This window comes from Petaurus breviceps, unplaced genomic scaffold (genome assembly GCF_028583685.1).
Source record: "Petaurus breviceps papuanus isolate PSGF00001 unplaced genomic scaffold, PetGlider_PUasm1.0 128, whole genome shotgun sequence".
Classification (NCBI taxonomy): domain Eukaryota; kingdom Metazoa; phylum Chordata; class Mammalia; order Diprotodontia; family Petauridae; genus Petaurus; species Petaurus breviceps.
This window is the reverse complement of record NW_027185664.1, coordinates 11682295-11702780: the sequence shown is the minus strand read 5'-3', so window position 1 is coordinate 11702780 and position 20486 is coordinate 11682295. Positions and strand designations below refer to the sequence as shown.

At 36.0% G+C, this 20486-nt stretch overlaps 1 protein-coding gene across 1 annotated transcript in view; it reads left to right on the top strand.

The window, feature by feature from the left end:
• DCC (DCC netrin 1 receptor) overlaps positions 1 to 20486 on the top strand; it is a 1052419-nt gene that overhangs the window by 906998 nt on the left and 124935 nt on the right. Inside the window, exon 22 of the mRNA XM_069102085.1 lies at positions 1933 to 1965. Coding sequence (XP_068958186.1) covers positions 1933 to 1965 — 33 coding nt within the window. The remainder of the gene's footprint in view (positions 1 to 1932; positions 1966 to 20486) is intronic.

Here is a 20486-nt window from a genome sequence, read left to right as displayed (position 1 = left end):
AAGGCCACTTTCCATATCTCCTGATGAGAAGATTCTTGTCCAAGTCCAATGTCATGTACTCCTTGGTCTTTGGAGCCCTTTCCTACTATCAGATGCCAGAGCTCTGTGGAGATATGCTATAGCTTACTTATACCTCCCATGAATCTTTTCATTGACCTTTGAGTCACCTGCATTTGTGATTCTTCTGAGAATAGTAGTATACTATAATTTGTGTGACATGACAGCTACATTTCTCAAGGACCAATTAAATTCTGTGGTCTGTCCTAAGAAACTGCTAGCCAATAATTATATTTCATGGAACAAGGAGAAGTTGAATTCTGTCTCTCCCGAATGATGATGAGCAGAAATGCGTTAAGTGGTAGATGGCCTTATGAGCTACCAAATAAAAGTGTATTTAATAAGTAAACTTCAGTTTTAATGGAAATCTAATTTTATCTATATCATTAAAACTTTCTCCAGAGTAATTCATGATTCAAAAAATGTTTCTTGTGACTCAATGGAAAGTACATTTTCCTACAAAATTCCTCTCTGCATTTACCATTTTTACATGTCATTGAAAAGCAAATATAAAAGTAGTGGATTACCTAATTCTTAAATCCGTTCTCTTGTAATGCAAACACATATATCCTATTAATTTGAAAGGAACTTTTGTCCATCTATATTCTCTTGTCTAGTCTCCTTGTAATCAAGGGCATACATTGTGAGGTAGCTCTCTGGGGTGGAAATGAAATAGGTGAGTCTGAAACAGTATTTTTTTTCTGCATAAACATAACTAGCACACAGAATATAGCTTTAAAACCAGAAAAGATGTCAGAAGTCATGTTGTCCAATCCTTTCATTTTATTGTTGAGGAAACTAAGGCCCAAGGAGGTTCAGTGACTTGACCCAATGCTGCATTCCAGGATCAACCTCATAAATCCTTATAGATGTACCCCAAGAAACTAAGCAAACTTACACAGGCATACCAGAGGTCTCAAAGATAGTTTAGTGTCATTGAGGTAGCTCTAATTGTATGACATTAAAAGAATGAGGTAGGCCCCAACATACAATGTTAACATTAGCTGAACAAAAGTCTATAATACTCAATCAAATCCAATTAAACAAATATCTATAAATATCTATTCTAGACAAATAACTACTAGACCACATAAATATATATGGCCCCTGCCCTTGAGAAACTTCCAATCTGATAGAAAAAAAAAACTATATTGGTATAAAAATACATATCAGGTTTCTAGAAATGTAATATTGAAATTTTGTTTTCTCCCATCTCCTGTCTTAAATTTTGCTAACCAAAAAGCTACCTGCTTTTTTTTTGTTCAAGAGATAAAGAGTTTCCTAAATGATCTGAGACACTGACAGCTAAAAATTTGTTGCTGTCTCCAAATTCTAAAGTGTTATCAAACTTATTTTAGATTGTACTATTCATTTATGACATTATCACACATCATCATGGAAATGGGATAAACTTTTTTTATAAAGATCATTGACAATGCAAAATATCTGTCAGAGAGAACATTCTTTATGTAGGTAATAATTATTTAGTAGTTGAGCTCTCGTTTTTTTTCCTACTAATTCTACCTTTAATTAAAATTTCAACATAATTATTCAGAGATCATGTTGAGCGAAGGTATGAACACCATTAAGTTTCCTGTTGTTGGAGGGGTGAATATTGGGGATTTTATAACAATTATAATGATTCGTTTTCTTTTCTTTAGAGACCTTTTAAAATGAAAACAGATAACTATTTCCTTTAATCCAAGTGACTATATTTTCAGTGCAATGGGGCACTGGTTTGGGTATGAAAATCTGCTAACAAAATTGTTGATTTGATATGTCAACTTCTCTGCTGGGAACTGTCAAAGTCTAATGATATTGTCTTTTCTTTTTCTCTCCCTTTCTTTTATTATTATTATTTTTTTTTTTTTACAGTGGAGCACCCTGACAAAATGGCTAATGACCAAGGTACAGTGACCTCAATCTGTCACTTTCCCCCATTTGAATCAATGCTATATGTTTGAAATGATGTCAGATGTCACTTTGCATTCTGCTTTTCACCTGGGCTATACACCTGATGAGGCAGACACTGGAGTGATAATTAATCTTGTTAATGAAGTTCTGCTTGGTTGAGGCTGCTGCTTTGATGGGGAAGATGTAAATTTTCTTGAGAGGAAATTGTTTTGTCTCTTTTCTGAAGGACCAATTAAAATGTCAAGCTTCTTTGTATGAAATAAATTTTTAGTCTCTGCACTTTTGAATAATTCACATTAAGTATAATTAAGCTCAGCATAATTTTCAAGCTGCTCTTGCACCCTTTCCTGAGCTATAGATTAAAGTTCTGTAGCCATGGCAGAAAACCATAAATCATTTTCCCTTCTCCCCATTCAGTGCCCTTTATTAAAAGAAAGCAAAGTGGAGTCAACCTTTTACTGGCTTTGGCATTACTAATTCTGACAGTAAGTTTTCCCATTCCTTGAATGGAAAGCCTCTTGTATTCTAAACATTTTATCATCTTTGTGCTCTTTTTGTCTAAAAAGTTGTGTAGAGAGGCAACATGATGTCTTTAAAATGCTTCTACATAAAGGTAAATGAGAGTTATTCATCAACCTGGGAACAGAACAGAGTTTGGTATTACTTTGATTTGTAGGCCATTTGGTAAATTGGGATTGAATCCTCTTTATATTAGCAATGAATGGTATCCAGAAAAAGATTGTTTATGTTTTGTGCTTTTCAGGGAGTTTGGGTATTTCAAGGAGGGTAAGTTTGTAAATACATAGCTTTCAGTACAGATGAACTCATTTAAGTGTTCTTTAATTTAAACATGGTAATGCCAATATCTTTTCTTCTTTCTACATGCTTATTGTAAACAAAATTGACTTGTAGGCTTAATGTCAAATTGGGTCCCAATAGGAAATTGGAAGAAAACACTATTTTCCCTAATTCCTCTTTTTTGGGGAATAACACAATTCCATCCAAGATATTTGGGACTTTCTGAGCAATTTTCATGAATCTATACACTTAAACCATTTTGTAGGAAAATGCATAGTGTTGTTTCCTCATGCAACACTTTTAAAGTAAGATGTAGAAAAAATTAAAAAGGGAAGAGAAATCAAGCCATTAAAATATATAAAAGATAAATGAGATAAGGATTATTATCATTCCTCACACATGTTTTATTCTGGCTGCTTCTATTTAAAATTTCTCCACGGCTTCCATATCTATTAAATAGTAATGTTCCTACAAAATACTAATAATTAGTGGTTATTGTGGTGATACCCATTCACTTGAGTGAATTAGACATAGTGCTACCAGAATCTGAGCTTCAAATAATTGATCAGGAGAAAAAAAGGATGATGTTAAAATCTCAATTAGACATTTGCTTTTTTCTCTTCTATTTCCTTGTCAATAAACATCACCTAACACCCTCTACCCCAGGGTTCTAGAGTTGTGAGGCATGTAGAGTATGTGATCTAGAGTCATGAAGATCAGCATTAAAATCCCACCATAAATACTTACTAGTTGGTTGACTGTGGGCAAGTCATTTATTCTCTCTGCTTTTCTTTCCTCTTTATCAAATGAGGACATAGATTTGATAACCCCTAAAGTCCCTTCCAGATCTAAATATAAGATCCTATGATCTTACAGAATGACTATACTCCTGGAAGTTGAAATTACGTACAAATATTAAATGCCAGGTAGACATGACATTGACTAGAGAAGAATGAGACCACCATTCTACCTTTCTACCATGAAATGCTCAGTGCTCTTATTTACCTGGTAGCCCGATTATTTCTTACCTATGCCAGTGGCCTGCTCTTTAAGGTCAAGATAACCACCTATTGTACTATAATTTCTAAACTGATTCTGAATTCAGAAAGGTAACCACAGAGAACAGCCAGAGTTGAGAACCATTATTACCAATGTTTTCCTATTACTCTCTTGGAGAAAATACTTCATTTATTTCTTCCATATGACTTAGAAATGACGAGTATACCATAGCCCCCTTAGTGCTTTACTTGAGCCCAGCTGTGAACATAATTTGTCAAGTTTGGGGGTTCTAAATTTTAAATCAAACTCAAGTCACTCTGAAGGTCCATGAGGATCAATTGAATACAATTTGGTGATTCCAAAATGCATCTTTCAATTCTTACAAGAAAGCATTTGATATTTCTAGACCATCAAGAAAAAAATAAATATTCCTTTCATAACATCAGTTTTCTGAATGGTTGCAGAAACAAATAAGAAAAGACCCAGATTAAGTATCTCTCTCCCCTGTTTCTCTGCCCCACAAAAAATGATAATCATTGGGAAGAAGATATTGATATTAATATTACAGGTCCTAATGCAAATTCCAAAACCAAAAGGGTAGATTTTATTTTTCTCATTATTTGACTGATTCTCCCTACCTCCTCCCTGCCTCAGACTGAAAGGTTTGTGATAAGAAACATATTCCCTTTGTGAAAATATGGCACTGTGGGTCAGAGTGAAATTCTCTTGATGAAACCCAAATAGATATGCAGCAGGGCAACTTGAGTAGCAAAAGAGAAAAAAAAAAGAATACAGTTTTGATTGTTCTATGACGTGTCTTTGCAAGCAATAAAAAAAATCGCAATAAACAGATATTTTTTAAGTACCTACTATGTACCAGGTACTGTGCAAAGTTCTAGGGATACAAAAAAAAAGACAAAAAGAGAGTCTCTGCCCTCAAAGAGAGCTTACAATCTAATAATCCATAAAACTAATAATCATGTTGTTCAGTCAATTCAATCACTTCCAACTCTTCATGACGCCATTTGGGGTTTTCTTGCTAAAAATACTGGAGTGGTTTCCATTTCCTTCTTCAGAAAATGAAAAATTATAAAATCTAATAATCTATAAACAGCTATAATTTTTCATTTAACAGTAATTTTGGGAAAAGTCTCTGATTCATCAATCTATTAGTGCTGCTTTGAAGATACTGGTAGTTTGTGTAAAACCTCTTATAGCTCTCTGCAAATGGTACATTAATGAGAGACTCTTTGGAAGCTTTAGCTCTTGGCCACATAACACCCAGCTTGTATTCCTCACATCACTTTAAGACTTTATTTTTTCCTTATTTTTTAAAACAGTATCTTCTTTTTTCCCTTATTCCCTTTCAACTCATACTCTCTAAATTCTAAAACATAAAAGGAATAAATGGTAGGAAGAAAGGAGGAAATGGGGAGGAGGGAACATTTAATGCTGGAAAGGATTTCAAACCTAGAAACACTTGGATTTTAGGGTTGTTTACAGTAATGGTGTTAAACTCAAATAATATATCTACAAGCAGGATTCATATTGACTTAGAAAGTCACAAATTAACATTACCTATGTTGTATTGTGTTTATATTGATTTTAGTTAAACATTTCCCAATTACCTCTTAATCTGATTCTCAATGTTCTGGGGAGATGTGTAGGCTAGCCAGCCAAAGCACCCTGCAAATTTGATACCTCTGGGTATGGTAGGGTATTATAGGAACAAAAGCTTCAGAGTTAGAGGGGACAATAGAGAATGAATACTCTGGGTGGAAAAATAAGATTATTTCCTCCCTTCTTTGATTCTTGGAAATAAAGAGAATTATCTATAGAGTGACCAAAACCCAGTAAGATGTTCATAGAATCAATCAAGCAATAAACATTTTTTAAGTACATACTATGTGCTTAAAACTATAATTTAAGGAGAAATTAGAGTAGGGAAAAAAAGTTTCCTTAAATTTAATAGATTAAAATGTTTCAATTGCCTTCACTATGGAAACATGTCAGCCTTTCCTCAGACCAGAAGGTAGTTGACACCATCATTTTGAATAAAGAATGAGTTGCTAAAATTACAGTGCATAGCACAATGTCTGGAAATTTTATAGAAATAATGTAATAAATTCAATATCTAAAACACACATACACACATACTTTCAGTTTCTCAGGTTTCATTTTTGTAAAACAATAACGTCTTTGATCTAATCAGTGTAATACTTTATATCCACATGCTATAGAGGGTAGGAAGACAGAACGGCTTAGAGACCTTGAATTATATCTCAGGAAGCTTCATGGACCACATCAACTCATAAAAACTTGCAGAAGCCAATTACACAGTGTAATGCTAAGAAGTCATTTTTTTTTTCTTTTTAATGGATAGCACTAGCTTTAATGACCCCAAAGTCCATGGCACTTTGATAGAGGTCTTCCACTTCTTCCCCTTCCAACTATTATCTCACCATCCTCACCACCATCAGACCCTAATAGGATTTTTTAACTTCTGTTTCTTTTTTTCCACACTCAGACCAAGCTATGGTTTCTGCAAGGGAGGTTTACCCAGCAGATAGTGAAAGCAAGCCTGTGTACTCCATTGACTTCTGATACCTTTGCAATGACATTCAAATGCATGCAGTTGAGCGATTCCCTCATCCACCTCTGTGGCCATCTTGTGGCTAAGGAAGTGTATCTTGTCTTCCTGACTGATTCATGGAATTGGAACATGAGTATATACATGATGTCCCAAAAGTTTTAATGCAATTTTAAGCTGTCAAAGCTTAAAACTATGTTAAAATTTTGTGGACACCTTGTATATTTTGTTGGCATAATATCCTACTGTGATATTTTCCCAATAAATCTGAATGCTACCCTGACACATAATACAACCTTCATAAGCTTCACAGAAAGCCCATTTACATTTTAAAAGCAAGTTCCCTTAAATCCAATGGACTGAATTACAATCTGGGAATTAACAATTTATCTCCATGAAGTGAATTAATGCCACCAAACTATTGTTAACAAACTGGAAGAGATCATTTTTATAATAATAACAATATCTTACATTTGAACAGCACTTCATACTTGATAATTTTTCTAAACAACTAAGCATAGCAAAGATGGAAATAAGATCGGATAACAGTGATTGACAACACTGTCTTATAAACACAGTGTCAGCCATCCTGAAGCTCAGAATGAGCTGAGGCTGCTGAACTCGGGACAACAGAAAGGATTTGTTTAATTTTTTGTTTTGTTTTGAGCAATATTTGAGAAAAGAAGAGGATCGAGGGAAGGATAAAATGGCTGCTCAGATAGGGGAGATGATGTTAATGGAAGGCAGAGAGACAGCATCTACTCAATCCATTTTATCTCCTATTTTCTCTACTGAGGGGAATAATCTTTGGACTGAGAGAGAAAGAACAAAAAACTGGTAATAGTCATTTGAAATTTCAGATAAGTGGAGAGATAGTAAGATAGCATCTAACTGTCCTTGATGAGGCAAATTTAGTAGGCCCAGCTGAACAAAATTCCATAGTCCCAAAAGAAATAAAGAAATAGAGGTACCACAGATTGAGACAGGTGAATGTCAAAAGGAGCAGGTACAGAAGGAGGAGGTAGAAAGGATAAAGGAGAAGTAGGAAGAGAGGGGAACAGGGAAGAAAAGGAAGGGAAATCAGAACAATGTAGGCCAGTCAACTTCATGTGACTCAATAAGAATTTCTAAGAGATCCCAGAATTCCAAACTGGATACTTAGGATTTCTTTCTCTTATGAAGTCTCATGTATAAGCCCGCAAATTATAATATTCAACATAGGTATGTTCACAAGATGATTTTTAGTATTATAAAAAGCGACAGTAAGAATCAAAAGTCAGCAATTTGAATGTCAAGAAGAATTAAAAGAATGGCAAAATTATATCTAGTTTAAATGAGTAACTGAACACCCAGATTTAGTTTAGCATCATAATTTGTTTCTCAGGAAACTTTGAAAGAACCCAACATAGTCTCATTTTCTGAATGCTTAATAATAAATGATTGAATGAATAAGAGGGAAAATAGGGAGAGTGAAAGGAAGGTAGGAAGGAAGGCATATTGACTTGAAATGACATTGAAATTCCTGAAAATATCACCTTGATAATCATATTATTTGCTCTGCATAAATCAAAAGCTTTTTTCTGTTTTTTTCCTCTATTTGATTATATCTTTGTGCCACACACCTCTAACCTCAGAGACCTATAACAAAAATATTCATTAAAAGTAATTTTAAAAGGATTTACTCAGACAAGCAAGAAACAAACAAAATAGGAAATCAAGCCTAGATATACCAAGATATACCAAGAGCCATTGAATTGCTTTCTATCCTCAGCATATCAAATAAGATTCTGAAGTATTGTGTTACTATGAGCAGGGAGCTATAGATATCTATACTCTTGAGCCCATTAGCTGTGAAATACCCGAAGTTGTTTTCGACTGTCTCTTTAACGCATTTAAAATAACAATTCATCTGTTTGGCATGACTTGGGTACTAGGAAAGTATGGAATATACATGGCTTCAGGGGTCTTCTTTCAGCCCTGTGACCATAGGATTCTATGCCAATTTCATTATCCAAAGTAAAGCTGTGTTCTGTCTCCAAAGCTATCAGTTTGGAATCATATTGTGTTTGTTTTTATTGAATAAATGCTTTCAATGACATCTACTCAAACTAAAAGAAATTATTTAGGACCTAGTTGCTGTCCCATGCTAATGATTTTGGGGGTGAAAATATACACCGTATGTGTCACCTGTCTTGTCCTCAATTAGATTTATGAAGCTGTTTGGATTTGAAAATTTTAAAACTAACTAGATATTAGACTAACTTCATTTGTATATTAATCACTTTCTATCTTGGCCTTGGCATGTATTCACTGAAGTTTAGGATGTTCTGATAAACATTAAGATACTTGACTTGCAAGGGGTGCTTCAAATCATTTTTCTATTACTAAGGTACAAGCATGCTGTTTGTGTAATGCAATTTATTATTGTGGATTATTTGTGAGTATAATTTCAAATTCTGTAGGCATGGAAACAAAGCCCTAATTTAATATGCTTTGAAAATATGAGCTTACTACCCAGATACACACACATATGTGTATGTGTATATATATATATATATATATATATATATATATATATACATTTGTGTATTTGTACACAAATGTAATCACATTAATACATATGTAGAATGTTGACCAGGAGAATTCCCTGATCAACTTGAGGTGGTAAGCATTTATTTGCAACTTTGATTACATCTCCTATAAGGAGTTGGACATAGCCACTTATGTATTTTCAACTCATTGTAGAACATTGAATTAAGGATGAAGTGATGGGCTCCACCCTTGTCAAATGGACAGAATTGGGAGGAGTCATCCTTTTGTGCGAAGTCTTCCCAAGCATAGCTCTTTTTTCTTTTTTTTTTCAGTCAGATATTGAGGGAGTAACATAATTCAGAGTGGGTTTTATGTAACGTGGGAAGGCTCCCCATTGTGGCATCACTAATAATAATTGCTACCATTATATAATCCTTTACTCTTTATAATGCATTTTACATATATTATCTCCTAACAGTCCTATGAATGTGATTATTATCCCTATTTTACAGATGAGGGAGCTGAGGCTAAGAAATATTAAATGCCTTCCCAGGGGCCATGTCATTTTTATCTGAGGCAGGATTCAATTACAGATCTTCCTCCCTAACACCAACTCTGGCACTCTACGTGCTGTGCAATCTAGTTTCCTCAATGTCTGCCTAGGACAGAAGCATACAGAAGTCACATCTATTCTTAGACAAGTGACCTAAGACTAGAATTCCAACTTGCTGGCCCCACCCATAGAGAGGTAAAAGAAATGGCAGCCACAGAGAGGGAAGGCCATAATATCCTGAAGGCAGGAGTTCCTCAAGTACAGATTTCTGGAGGAGTATCAAGAATTCTCAAACAGCCTCCTAGATAGAAAAGACTTTTCAAGTAACATGATCTAGAATCCAACTTTCTGTGAAAAGGTGCTTCCTTGACAGCAATAAAGTCCTGTCTTGCTAGCAACTCTAAGCTTGAGTTTTCTGAGACACAGAGAAGGAGAGATCCTAAACAACTTCTCCCCCTTGGGGAGCTTGGGGAGAGATGAGGACACCTAGAATCTTACCCCCTTACCTTCTAGGGAGTGACAGAAAGTTCCTGGATAACACCAGCCTCATGGGAAGAAGAAGATGGCTTTGGATGCCAGAACAGCGGGGGAGTCTACACTATACTATGGAGGAGTGAGGGACTTTATTCTGCCCCTGTTTTAAAAATGAGCTATTGGGACGACATATGTCTAATTGAAAGGAAGTTATCTCCTTAGCTAGCCTAGGGAAATACTTCAGTGTATTGCCATGTCACTAGATGCATGTATGGGTCACTTTCCTGGAAAGAGAAGAGAATTGTCTTAATTGTTTATAGGTAATTGTGTGTGATTTATGTTTTCCAAATTTCTATAGTGTCAGAATACAATACTTGATATGAATTGTTGCTTTGAGTGCTTGTGTAGGAAATGGGGAACATTTTTTCAACAACAGTACAAATCTAGATACAGATGGTGGTACAATGGACAGAGTGCTGGGCTTGGAGTCAAGAAAACTCATCTTTCTGAGTTCAAATCTGGACTCAGATATATACTAGCTGTATGACCTTGGGCAAATCACTTAGCCCTATTTCCCTCACTTTCCTCATCTGTAAATTGAGCTGGAGAAGGAAACAGCAAACCACTCTGGCATCTTTGCTGAGCAAATCCCAAATAGGGACATGGACAACTGAACAAAACTGAAAAAAAAAAAAACAATAGATCTAGGCATAAGCTGTATTTTAACTACATTTGGAAATTTCTATTAGAAACTCTGGGTGGGCATAAAATCAGCCAAAGCATTGGTTTTGTTTTGTCCAGTGAGGTGAATTTGTATTTTAATTAATAGTTCCTCATAGAATCACACTCCAGCCATGTAAACCCAGGTCTTAGTATGCTGAGCCATAGGCTAAAAATAGATCATCTGTAATGTCCCTCTATCATTAAAGGATCTATACACCAAAATGCCGTTCTTATAAAATCCCATAATTTGAAGAGAGGAGAGACCTTTTAGGTCATGAAAAGTGTCCTACTGCCCCTGCCTGATTATTCTCTTGAATATAAATTCTGGCATTTTCTGAATAGTAGATCTACCTTTAATGCTTTTGAGTGTCTTGAAATTAAATCTCTACTCCTTCCTGATGTGTTCCTATTATACTCTGAAATAGAAAATTAATGAAATTGGGTGACTCTTAATCCCCTTCTCTAAAGCCACAGTTAGTTTTGTCCTCAAATTGTTCTATCCAAGATGGCTTCTCCTCCTCTTTACTTGAACTGGCCATTTCTAAATACCAATTTTAAAATGTTATTTTCTCATTCTTCTCTATTTATTTATAAATTCAGAGAAACATATAGTTCTATGGGACCTTAAGAGGACCCCTTATCTCCAAAATTATTAGATTCCTAGTTACTGTTTTCTGCACATCTTTGAAGAGCAGATCCAATTGAGGCTATGTCACTGGGCAGTAAAGTAGGACCTACCAGGGGTGTGGAACCTGGGGCCTTGAGGCCACATGTGGTCCTCTGGGTTCTCAAGTATGACTGTTTGACTGAGTCCAAGTTTTACAGCACAAAATCCCATTTATCTATTTGGTAAAGCATTCAAAGCATTACCCTGATCTCTCATTAAAGTGACATTGTCAAAAAAAATATGAGGTTAGCGTGGCAGAGCTTGCTCCTGAGGAAGCCTTGAGACCATTGTTTTTTTCTTCCTTCCTTCGTTCCTTCCTTCCTTCCTTCGTTCCTTCCTTCCTCTTTCTCTCTCTTTATATCTTTCTTCTTTTCTTTCTTTTTAACGGATATTTATGTGTTTACTAAAGATAGATCTATCTGTCTCTGTAATGACATAATCTAGAATTTTCCCAGGAACTGAGGACAAACACACTGGCTTTTATAATTTACAGATTCTCTCTTATCTTCTGTTTTGTCTTAAAGTTCAGGATATTTGTTCTTCCATTCTGTAGTGTCTTCTTCATTCTCCAAAACATTTCAAATGTCATTGATATTACTGGTCAGCAAGCATATCTACCAAGTGTTTCAGTACCCAAGGATATAGTTCATTTGAACCAGGTAATCTGAATTCATCAAGAGCATTATTACCTCCTTATTAGCCCATTTCTTTTTTTATCTTTCCAGTCCAAATGTCATTCACTTTAGAACAGAAAAGAGAATTCACTTAAATCTTGAACATCTCTTCCTTCCATCTGTTGTCAGTTATCATGTCCCACACAGCCAGAAGATCTATGCTTTCCCTTTTTTGTTTCTTTTCCCTGATATAGGCCCAAACAAATTTTTTTAAGTCACTTTTAATTGTCCTTAGTAACCTCAGGAATACTCTGAGCTTTAGCATTCCTGACACTTTTTTCAAGATGCTGACATGTTCTATAAAAATTCTTTTGTAGGGGTGGCCAGGTAGTACAGTGAGTAAGGTCACCGGCCCTAGAGTCGGGATGACCTGGTATTGAATCTGGGCTCAGACACTTAGCACCCACCCAGAAACACCTGGCTGTATAACCTTGAGCAAGTTATTTAACCCCAATTGCTTAGGGGCGGCCAGATGGCTCAGTGAGTAAGAGCACCAGCTCCAGTGTCAGGATGACCTGGGATTGAATCCAGGCTCCGATACTTAGCACCACACCCAGAAATAACTGGCCGTGTAACCTTGAGCAAGTTACTTAACCCCAATTGCTTAAAAAAAATTCTTTTGTATTCATCTTCTGTTGTCCTCCTCTGCTTTCATCCCCTGTACATACTTTTAAAAAAAATCTAAGTTGGTTGGTGAGTTCTCTCAACATCCACATCAGTCTTCAAACAATTCTCATTTTTCTTGCTCACTGGACTTATTTCTCTTACGTGTCCTCAAAATTTTACTCTTGAGAATTCACATCATTCCTGATCTGGCTTCCCTGAATCATTTCTGTCCTGCTTTTCATTCTTTTTGGACCTTTTAAAATATGCTCTCCTAAAGTTACGATATATATCGAACTATGCCCAGCTTTCTTTTCTTTTATTATAAACTCTGGGAGGTAGCTACCTCTCCCCCACAGGGTTCTTGAATTTCCATCATAGAAATCAATTCTGTGAGAATTGGATCCAGAATAAAATTCAATCTTGTGGGGTTTTTTTTCAGTTTTTAGAAGGAATTTATCATCAAGATACGTCAAAAAAATTTTAGCTGCTCCAATTTTGACAGAAAGACCAACACAAGATAGTACCAGCAGATATCTAGATAAATGAAGTCTCCTAACATTATTGTGGGATGCCTCCATGCCACATGTATTACCTATTTCCCAAAGATCATCTATTTTCTCTTTCTGTCCAGGTTGTTTATGATATACTCTGATGACACAATTGATGCTGCCCCTGTCTCCATTGACCTTCACCCAAATGACACCATCTGGTTCCTATATCCCCCCCCCCAAAAAAAAAGATCGTGATATAGAAAATTACCACCACCCTTTCTCTTTTTTTAAATTTATTCTTTCCTTTGAACCAGATTTATCCCTTCCAGACAAGGGTCTCATCCAATCAAGTCATTAGCTTTCCTATTTTTCTATTTCTGTTCAAAGCACTGCCATCTTTCCACTCTTCCAGCCTTATAAACTTGGCATTATCCTTGATTTCTTACTCCCTCTCATCCATGTATCTAATTGATGTCTTACCATTTTTACCTCTATATCATCACTCACATCTGACGCCTCTCTACTCACATTGCTACCACTCTGCTCTTCAGATGCTCCTCACCTTACGAAAGAAACATTTTTTTCTGGTCTTTGCCCTAAATAGTGAAGCAAACTCAGGTAGAGAAAATTGAAAAGAGTGCATTACGTACCTAAAGGCAACAAGGTGTTGAAAGTGGATTGGGCATGAAATTCAAACTATGCTCTGTTTTTATAGACCTATTTTGTAGTAAAGGAAAGTCAGTCCTCATAGGTACACATTTCTAAAGGTGGGGAAGGGGTTGATACTCTAACCTCCTTCCTTATTGCTGCATCATAGGGAAATGAGATTAGAAATAAGGAGATGCGATGAAAGCTTATGAAACTATATGCTGTATTAAGGACAGGGGGATGGGATCAAAGCACATGTCACCTTTCTGTACAGACTGCCTGCCATGTACCTATAAGACACCTGGAAACAATGGAGTCTCTTGGTCTTACTCAGAACAAATTTCAAAAACCTGTCCTTTATATTCTTGTGACTATTTCCTAATTGGTCTATCTGCTGCAAGTCTTTTACCACCAAAGCCCATCCTACACAATTTCACCAACGTGATTTTCCTTAAGTACAGATCTACCCATGTCTACCCTACTCCATCAACTCCAGTGGCTACATCTTGCCTCTGGGATAAAAGAGAAATTCTTCTGATTATCTTTTAAATCCCTTCACCATGTACCCTCAATCTATCTTCCCGCTTCCACTGGAAATTTCTACTTCTCCTTCTCTCTGGGATCTAGCCTAACTGGCCTTCTCATACAGGGCAGAACATATCCTATACTCTTGATATATTCATCCTCTCCTTATCTCCTCCTGATAAAATCTTACTTGTTTCAAGACACAGCTTAAGCCTACTTCTAAATGAAAAATATCCATATAGCCCCCTTGCTGATATCGAGTCCTTTCTGCTTTGTATTTAACTACTTTGTATTTATGTGTATTTATTTTACTTATACTGTATTCTGTGTGTATGAATGTGTGTGTGTCTCTGTCTCCATCCATACACACAGAATCATTGTTTCCTGCTAAAGAATGTTAGTGTCATTCCAGTAGGCATCAAATTGGCATCCCTCCCAAAGTACTGGGCACATAATCCTGAATCATTGGTGGGACACATTAATCCAAAAGCATTCATCAAATATTTACAATGTGCAAGACATTGGTCTAGACAATAGTATTTCAAAGAAAAAGTCAAAACCGTAACTGCCCTCAAGAAGCTTACATTCTACTGAGGGAAGAGATATTTTAAGAAACAGACCAAGCGGAGAGTTCTTTTCCAGTATACCCCAGAACTGATTCTATTAAAACAGATAAACTTAGTGAATGGTTCTCTTTTAGCCAAAAAGATAAGGAGTCCTTACAAATTTCAGTGACTTTAAAGGATGTTCTGAATAGAATGTTCAGGCACAGTGCTTAACCCTGCGCCCACCATTTTACACCTCAGTGGTTTAATCTCGTGAATAAACAGAATGTTAATTGCTTTTGCTTTCAAGGAAGTAGGACTCGTGAGGCAGTCCAGTCATGCTTAGAATTCAGTTTCCTGTAATCCAGCCTTCACAACTTTTGCTTTACAACTGCCAGGGTTATGTTTAAGTATTTGATGCATAAGACACACTTTGCTTGGTAATGTTGAACAAAATGAACAGCTTTTTTTTTTTAATTGTCCTGATTTGGCAGGACACTACCTTGCCCGAACTCTTACAATGCCGACTTCTTGGAAAAGACAGCCATACCAAAAGATGTTGCCCTTTTTCTTCTCCATGCCAATGTTCCCTTCCACTATGACAGGCACTTTGCTATACTGGAAAGACTGCTGGGTTTGAGGTGGAAGAAGTGAATTAAAACTTATTCTCTTCAATTTATTGCCTGTTTCACTTTGGGCAAGTCACTGTTCTTATGTGGCTGACTCTCAGCTGCTATACAATCTTACCTCTAAGTGGCATAGTAGATAGAGTGTCAAACTCAGGATTTCCAATATTCAGGTTCCGGTCTTGTGGGACACTGGGCACATTAACGACTTGTCTCATATCCTTTAGCTATTAAATGGGGAAGATAATGGCACCTGCTCCATAGGATTTTTGGTGAGGAACAAATCAGATAGTATGTGAAAGGACTTTCAAGAATTAAAGTGCTATACAAAAGCTCTTAATATTACATTATTAAATTGGACTAGATAATTTCTAAGGTCTCTTCCAATTCTAGCTCCCCTCATACAATAAATTGTTGATCATTGAGATTCTGACTAGAAAAAAGGGAGTGTCTTTCAACTAAGCCTTCTTAGATAACTGCCAACAAAGGAATGAATCTGTGATTCATGGGCAAGGCCCATGTGCTGAATGTATCGGTACAAGTAACTTTTTTGTTGCTCAAATCAAAACAAACATGGTGACTTCATTCAATACATGTTATATTAGACCTTCATCTACTAGACCACCAACTCCTTGAGGATGGGATTTATATTTTTATTTCATTTTTATATCTACAACATTCCCTCCACCCCTACCCCTGACACAGCTTTTAGCTTTTCATGTTAAAATGTTTCCTTAAATTTCTTTCATTACCTATTTTGGGAGAGACAATAAAACATGGGGCGGTAGAAAGAGCCCACTCTGAATTCCGAAGAGCTGGATTAAATTCCACCTTTGTTTATTTCTACTTGAATGACTTTAGGCAAGTTGCTTCAACTCTCTGGACTTTGAAGTTCCTCAATTCTAATATGAGGTTTAACTAAATAGTGTCTTACATTCCTTCAAACTCTACTTCTAAAATCATCCCATGCTTTTCCATGGCAGTTTTCCCTAGAGAAATGAGAAATCTCCTTGACCTAAGTAAAAGAAAATGAGCAGAAAAGAAATCCCTTATCCTTTTTATCCAGCAACTAATTGTGACATAGGGAGATATAATCCATATATCTGTCTATTGTTAACTGTTCTTTCTTGCCACATCTTACTAGCATAAGTACCTGAAATATAGCAGAGAAAAGTGGCAAAAATAATGCTACCTGCTTATGATTTAGGTAAAGTAAAAAATAAATATCAAAATTAATGACTAAAGTAACATTTTGAAATTGTGCATTCCAGTTATTTGTATCTATCTATCTACATATCTATCTATATTGAGAGAGACAGAGACAGAGAGAGACAGAGACAGAGAGACAGAGAGAGAGAGAGAGAGAGAGAGAGAGAGAGAGAAGGAAAAGGCAAAGGAGGAAAAGGCGGAGCATGGTATTCAAGGAAAGAACTAATTGAGAGTTAAGAAGCCATGGTTTTAGTACCAGTTATGTTCCTAAATAGTTCTATATTCTCGAACATGTTAGTTAACTTGTCGGGAATCAGTTTCCTCTTGTATAAAATAAGATTGTCGGACTAAATGATCTCTAAGGTCCCTTCTGCCCCTATAATTTTATTCTGTTACTGTGGAAAATTAGGAATTAACTCAATCTAAATTATCTTATTGGGATTCTTTTTCTTTTCAGTTAGAACCCAGGGCTATTGTCAGGCTTTATAGTCTCTTTCAGTGAAACTATAATGCAGGAGGATGCTAAAAACTTAGAGATCATATTTTATAATTCTCTACAGACAAGGACTTTTCATTAGTTCTAAAACACATTTCCTAGGAGCTTGATTTTGATTATAGATCAATTAGTCTTCAAGTATCTGTTAAGTGCTCAGCACCGTGCTAGTTATTATGGAGGATGAAGAAGGATTCATTTCAACAAGCATTTAAGTGCTTACTAAATTAGATGATAGTGATGTAAAGGCAAAAATTTTAAAAAAGGCTTTGCCCTCCAGGAGTTTACATTCTATTGGGGGAAACAGCAAATAAACATATGAATAAATGTAAGATGCATATGAAGTCATTTTAGCAGGTATGGCGCTAGATGCTTCAGGTGTAAAGATAGGCTTTCAATAGGAAGAAATGGAGCTTTGACGAAAACTATGAAACAGTGTCCCTTTCCTCAAAGGGGCTACAATTTAGTTGGACTAAACTGGTACATGTGAAACAGCACTATACAATTAATTAATTATGAGTATTTATTTAATTTTTCAGTCATGAGAACATTATATAAATTTTCTATTGTGTATATTTTGTGTTTTGTGGTAGACATCCAACATCTTTTTTTAAAGTTAATTCATTTATTTTTAGTTTTCAAAATTCACTTCAATTAGTTTTTAAATTTTGTCCTCCTCCTTCCCCAAGATGGCCTGCAATATGATATGGGCTATACATACATTCCTATTAAACATATTTTCACATTAGTCATGTTGTATAGAAGAATTATAATGAATGGGAGAAACCATGAGAGAGAGAGAGAGAAAATAAAACAAAACAAAAAAAGAAAATAGTCTGCTTTGCTCTGCATTCTGACTCCATGAATTTTTCTCTTGATGTGGATGTCGTTTTCCATCATTAAACAAGTATTTATTGTTCACTATGTGTCAAAACCCTACTCTTGAGAAGCTTCCGTTTTAGGGGGAGACACAAATAGTGTTTTTCTTTTTCTTTTTTAAATAGTAAGATCACTACCAGCTAGGGATATCAGGAATGTATCATGTAGAAGGTGTTATAGAGTAAGAATTCTGAAGGGAATCATGAACTCTAGAGAAGAGGTGATGAGGGAGTAAATTCCAGATATGGAAAGACATGCAAAGACATAAAAATGTGAGATGGAATGTCATGTGTAAACAAAAGCAAGAAGGTCAGTTTAGTCTGGATTATGGATTGGGGGAAGGAATACAATGCCTAGCAAAACTGGAATAATAAAGGTAACAGGAAGCCTCTCTGGAGTTTTGGGGAAGAATAAGAAGCATTGTTCAGTTCGACACACTTTGTCAAGGAGACTGATCGGGATCCCATTGCAACATTTCGGGTGAGAGATGATGGAGACCTATGATAGGGTAGTGATCATGTGAGTAGACAGAAGGGAAGGGAAGTACTTAGACTTCTGGACTGATTTCATAGCCCATTTGTCCACTACTATAAAGATAAACAAAACACAGAAAACAGACACTCCCAGGAACCCTTTGATTTATGAAGGAAGGCTAAAGGAATTGTTTATATCATACTCCTTAGGGAATTGGAGCTACTTTTCTCAATTCCTACTCACCTTGGCCAACCCCTACAATGACTGACCACTTGCCTCTTAGGGTTTATTCTAAAGATAACTTTGAGGGATTAGGATTTCTAATACCATTTCTAGTACCATTGCTCACTAGCAAACATCCATTGTGTTTTCCACTGATAACCAGTCATGAGTAATTAACTTCTTCTTTTTTTTTTTTTTGCCTTTTGGAGGGCAATTGGGGTTAAGTAACTTGCCCAAGGTTACACAGCTAGTGGGGGGTGGGAGGGGAGGGGTGTTAAGTGTACAAGGAGTAAAGCACCAGCCCCAGAATCAGGAGGATCCAAGTTTGGTTCTGGCCTCAGACACTTAACACCCCTCCCCTCCCACCCCCCAGTAATTAACTTTTTAAGAATATTTACTAAGACAATATGATTAAGGATAATTCTTATAAAACACCCTGCCACAAAAGTCTGGAACTGAATTTTTCATAAATAAATGCTGATTCAAGGGGAAAGTGTTCTCAAACTTAGAAATTATTATTGCAAAGGGATTATCTCTAGTTCCTGATTGGACTGGAAGTCATCATTTCCCTTCTACTAGTACTCATGAAGTTCTCCACAGATGTGAGTAGTTCTTTGCTGGGTCCCAAAGTTTGAGACCCTTGTTGAGTACTGAGACTACTCTTCTTTCTGCCTCAAAGAGGTCATAATCACTGAATTTGCCCTTCCTCAGCTGTATAGTTTGTTCTCTCTCAGCTCCTTGGGGGATGTACAGTCTGTTTTCAAGTCAGTCTCTCCATCAACAAAGTCAGTGGGGATGGGCTTGAAAAGAAAAGAGAGCCCGAAATACTAATGATGGCCTTAGCCTACCCTTTCCTGTCTCCTGATTACATGTCAAAAGTGTACCTCCTCCAAGAGATCCCAAATCTTACTTCTCAAAGCAGTTGCTTGAATATTCCTACAGAATTTCCTTTTCTAATATACATAGGTTCAAAAGAGGTCAATTTTTTTCAATAAATTCTGATATATTTCTTATAATAATTTGAAGCACTTCACTCTATGCCAACTTGACTTAGTAAGACCTTTGAACCTACTTTAAGCCTTTGACTGAAACTTCATTAGATGTATCTGGGAATTGTTCATACTTATGATTGATAGTTATGTAACAATCAAACAGAAATTTTCTCACTTGATAAAAAATATGGTGGTGGAACAGAAAGTCCCATTGGTTATATTATTTAAAGGGGGCAAAATACCCCTTTTAGCTTAGCATAAAGAAGAGATAATTGAGGGGGGAAAAGCTTTATAGTCACTTGTGAGTAGTAAATATATTGCTTATCAGGAAAAGACTAGAAAGAATGGCTTGACTGAAGTAGAAGATATTTAAGCCAGGTATGGGAAATAATCTATTTATGATCTGAGACATTGGGGCATTTAAAGTTAAGTGTTTTCATATTTCTTTTTCTTATTTTCTTTCTTTATGCTTAAAGAAAATGAAGCCAGTGGTCTACTTAAATCATTACAGTACTATGCCAACACAGAATGACGGGTTATATAGTCTATTAAGATCCTGCCTTTCCTAGTAATTTCTCTTTTCACCTTTCCTTTTTAGTTGTCCTAATTGGGCAGTAGCAGAACCTACAGAAACAGACAGGGTGCTTCAGAAGCAAAGAACTATCCTAGAGAGAATAATTATTCTAAAGCTTCTCACTGGCCGACATCCATCTGCATGTTTAAGTCATACTAGTACAATATCCCTTTCTCTGTGGTGCTTGAAAAGAGAGGAATACTCACATTCTCTGTCTGCCC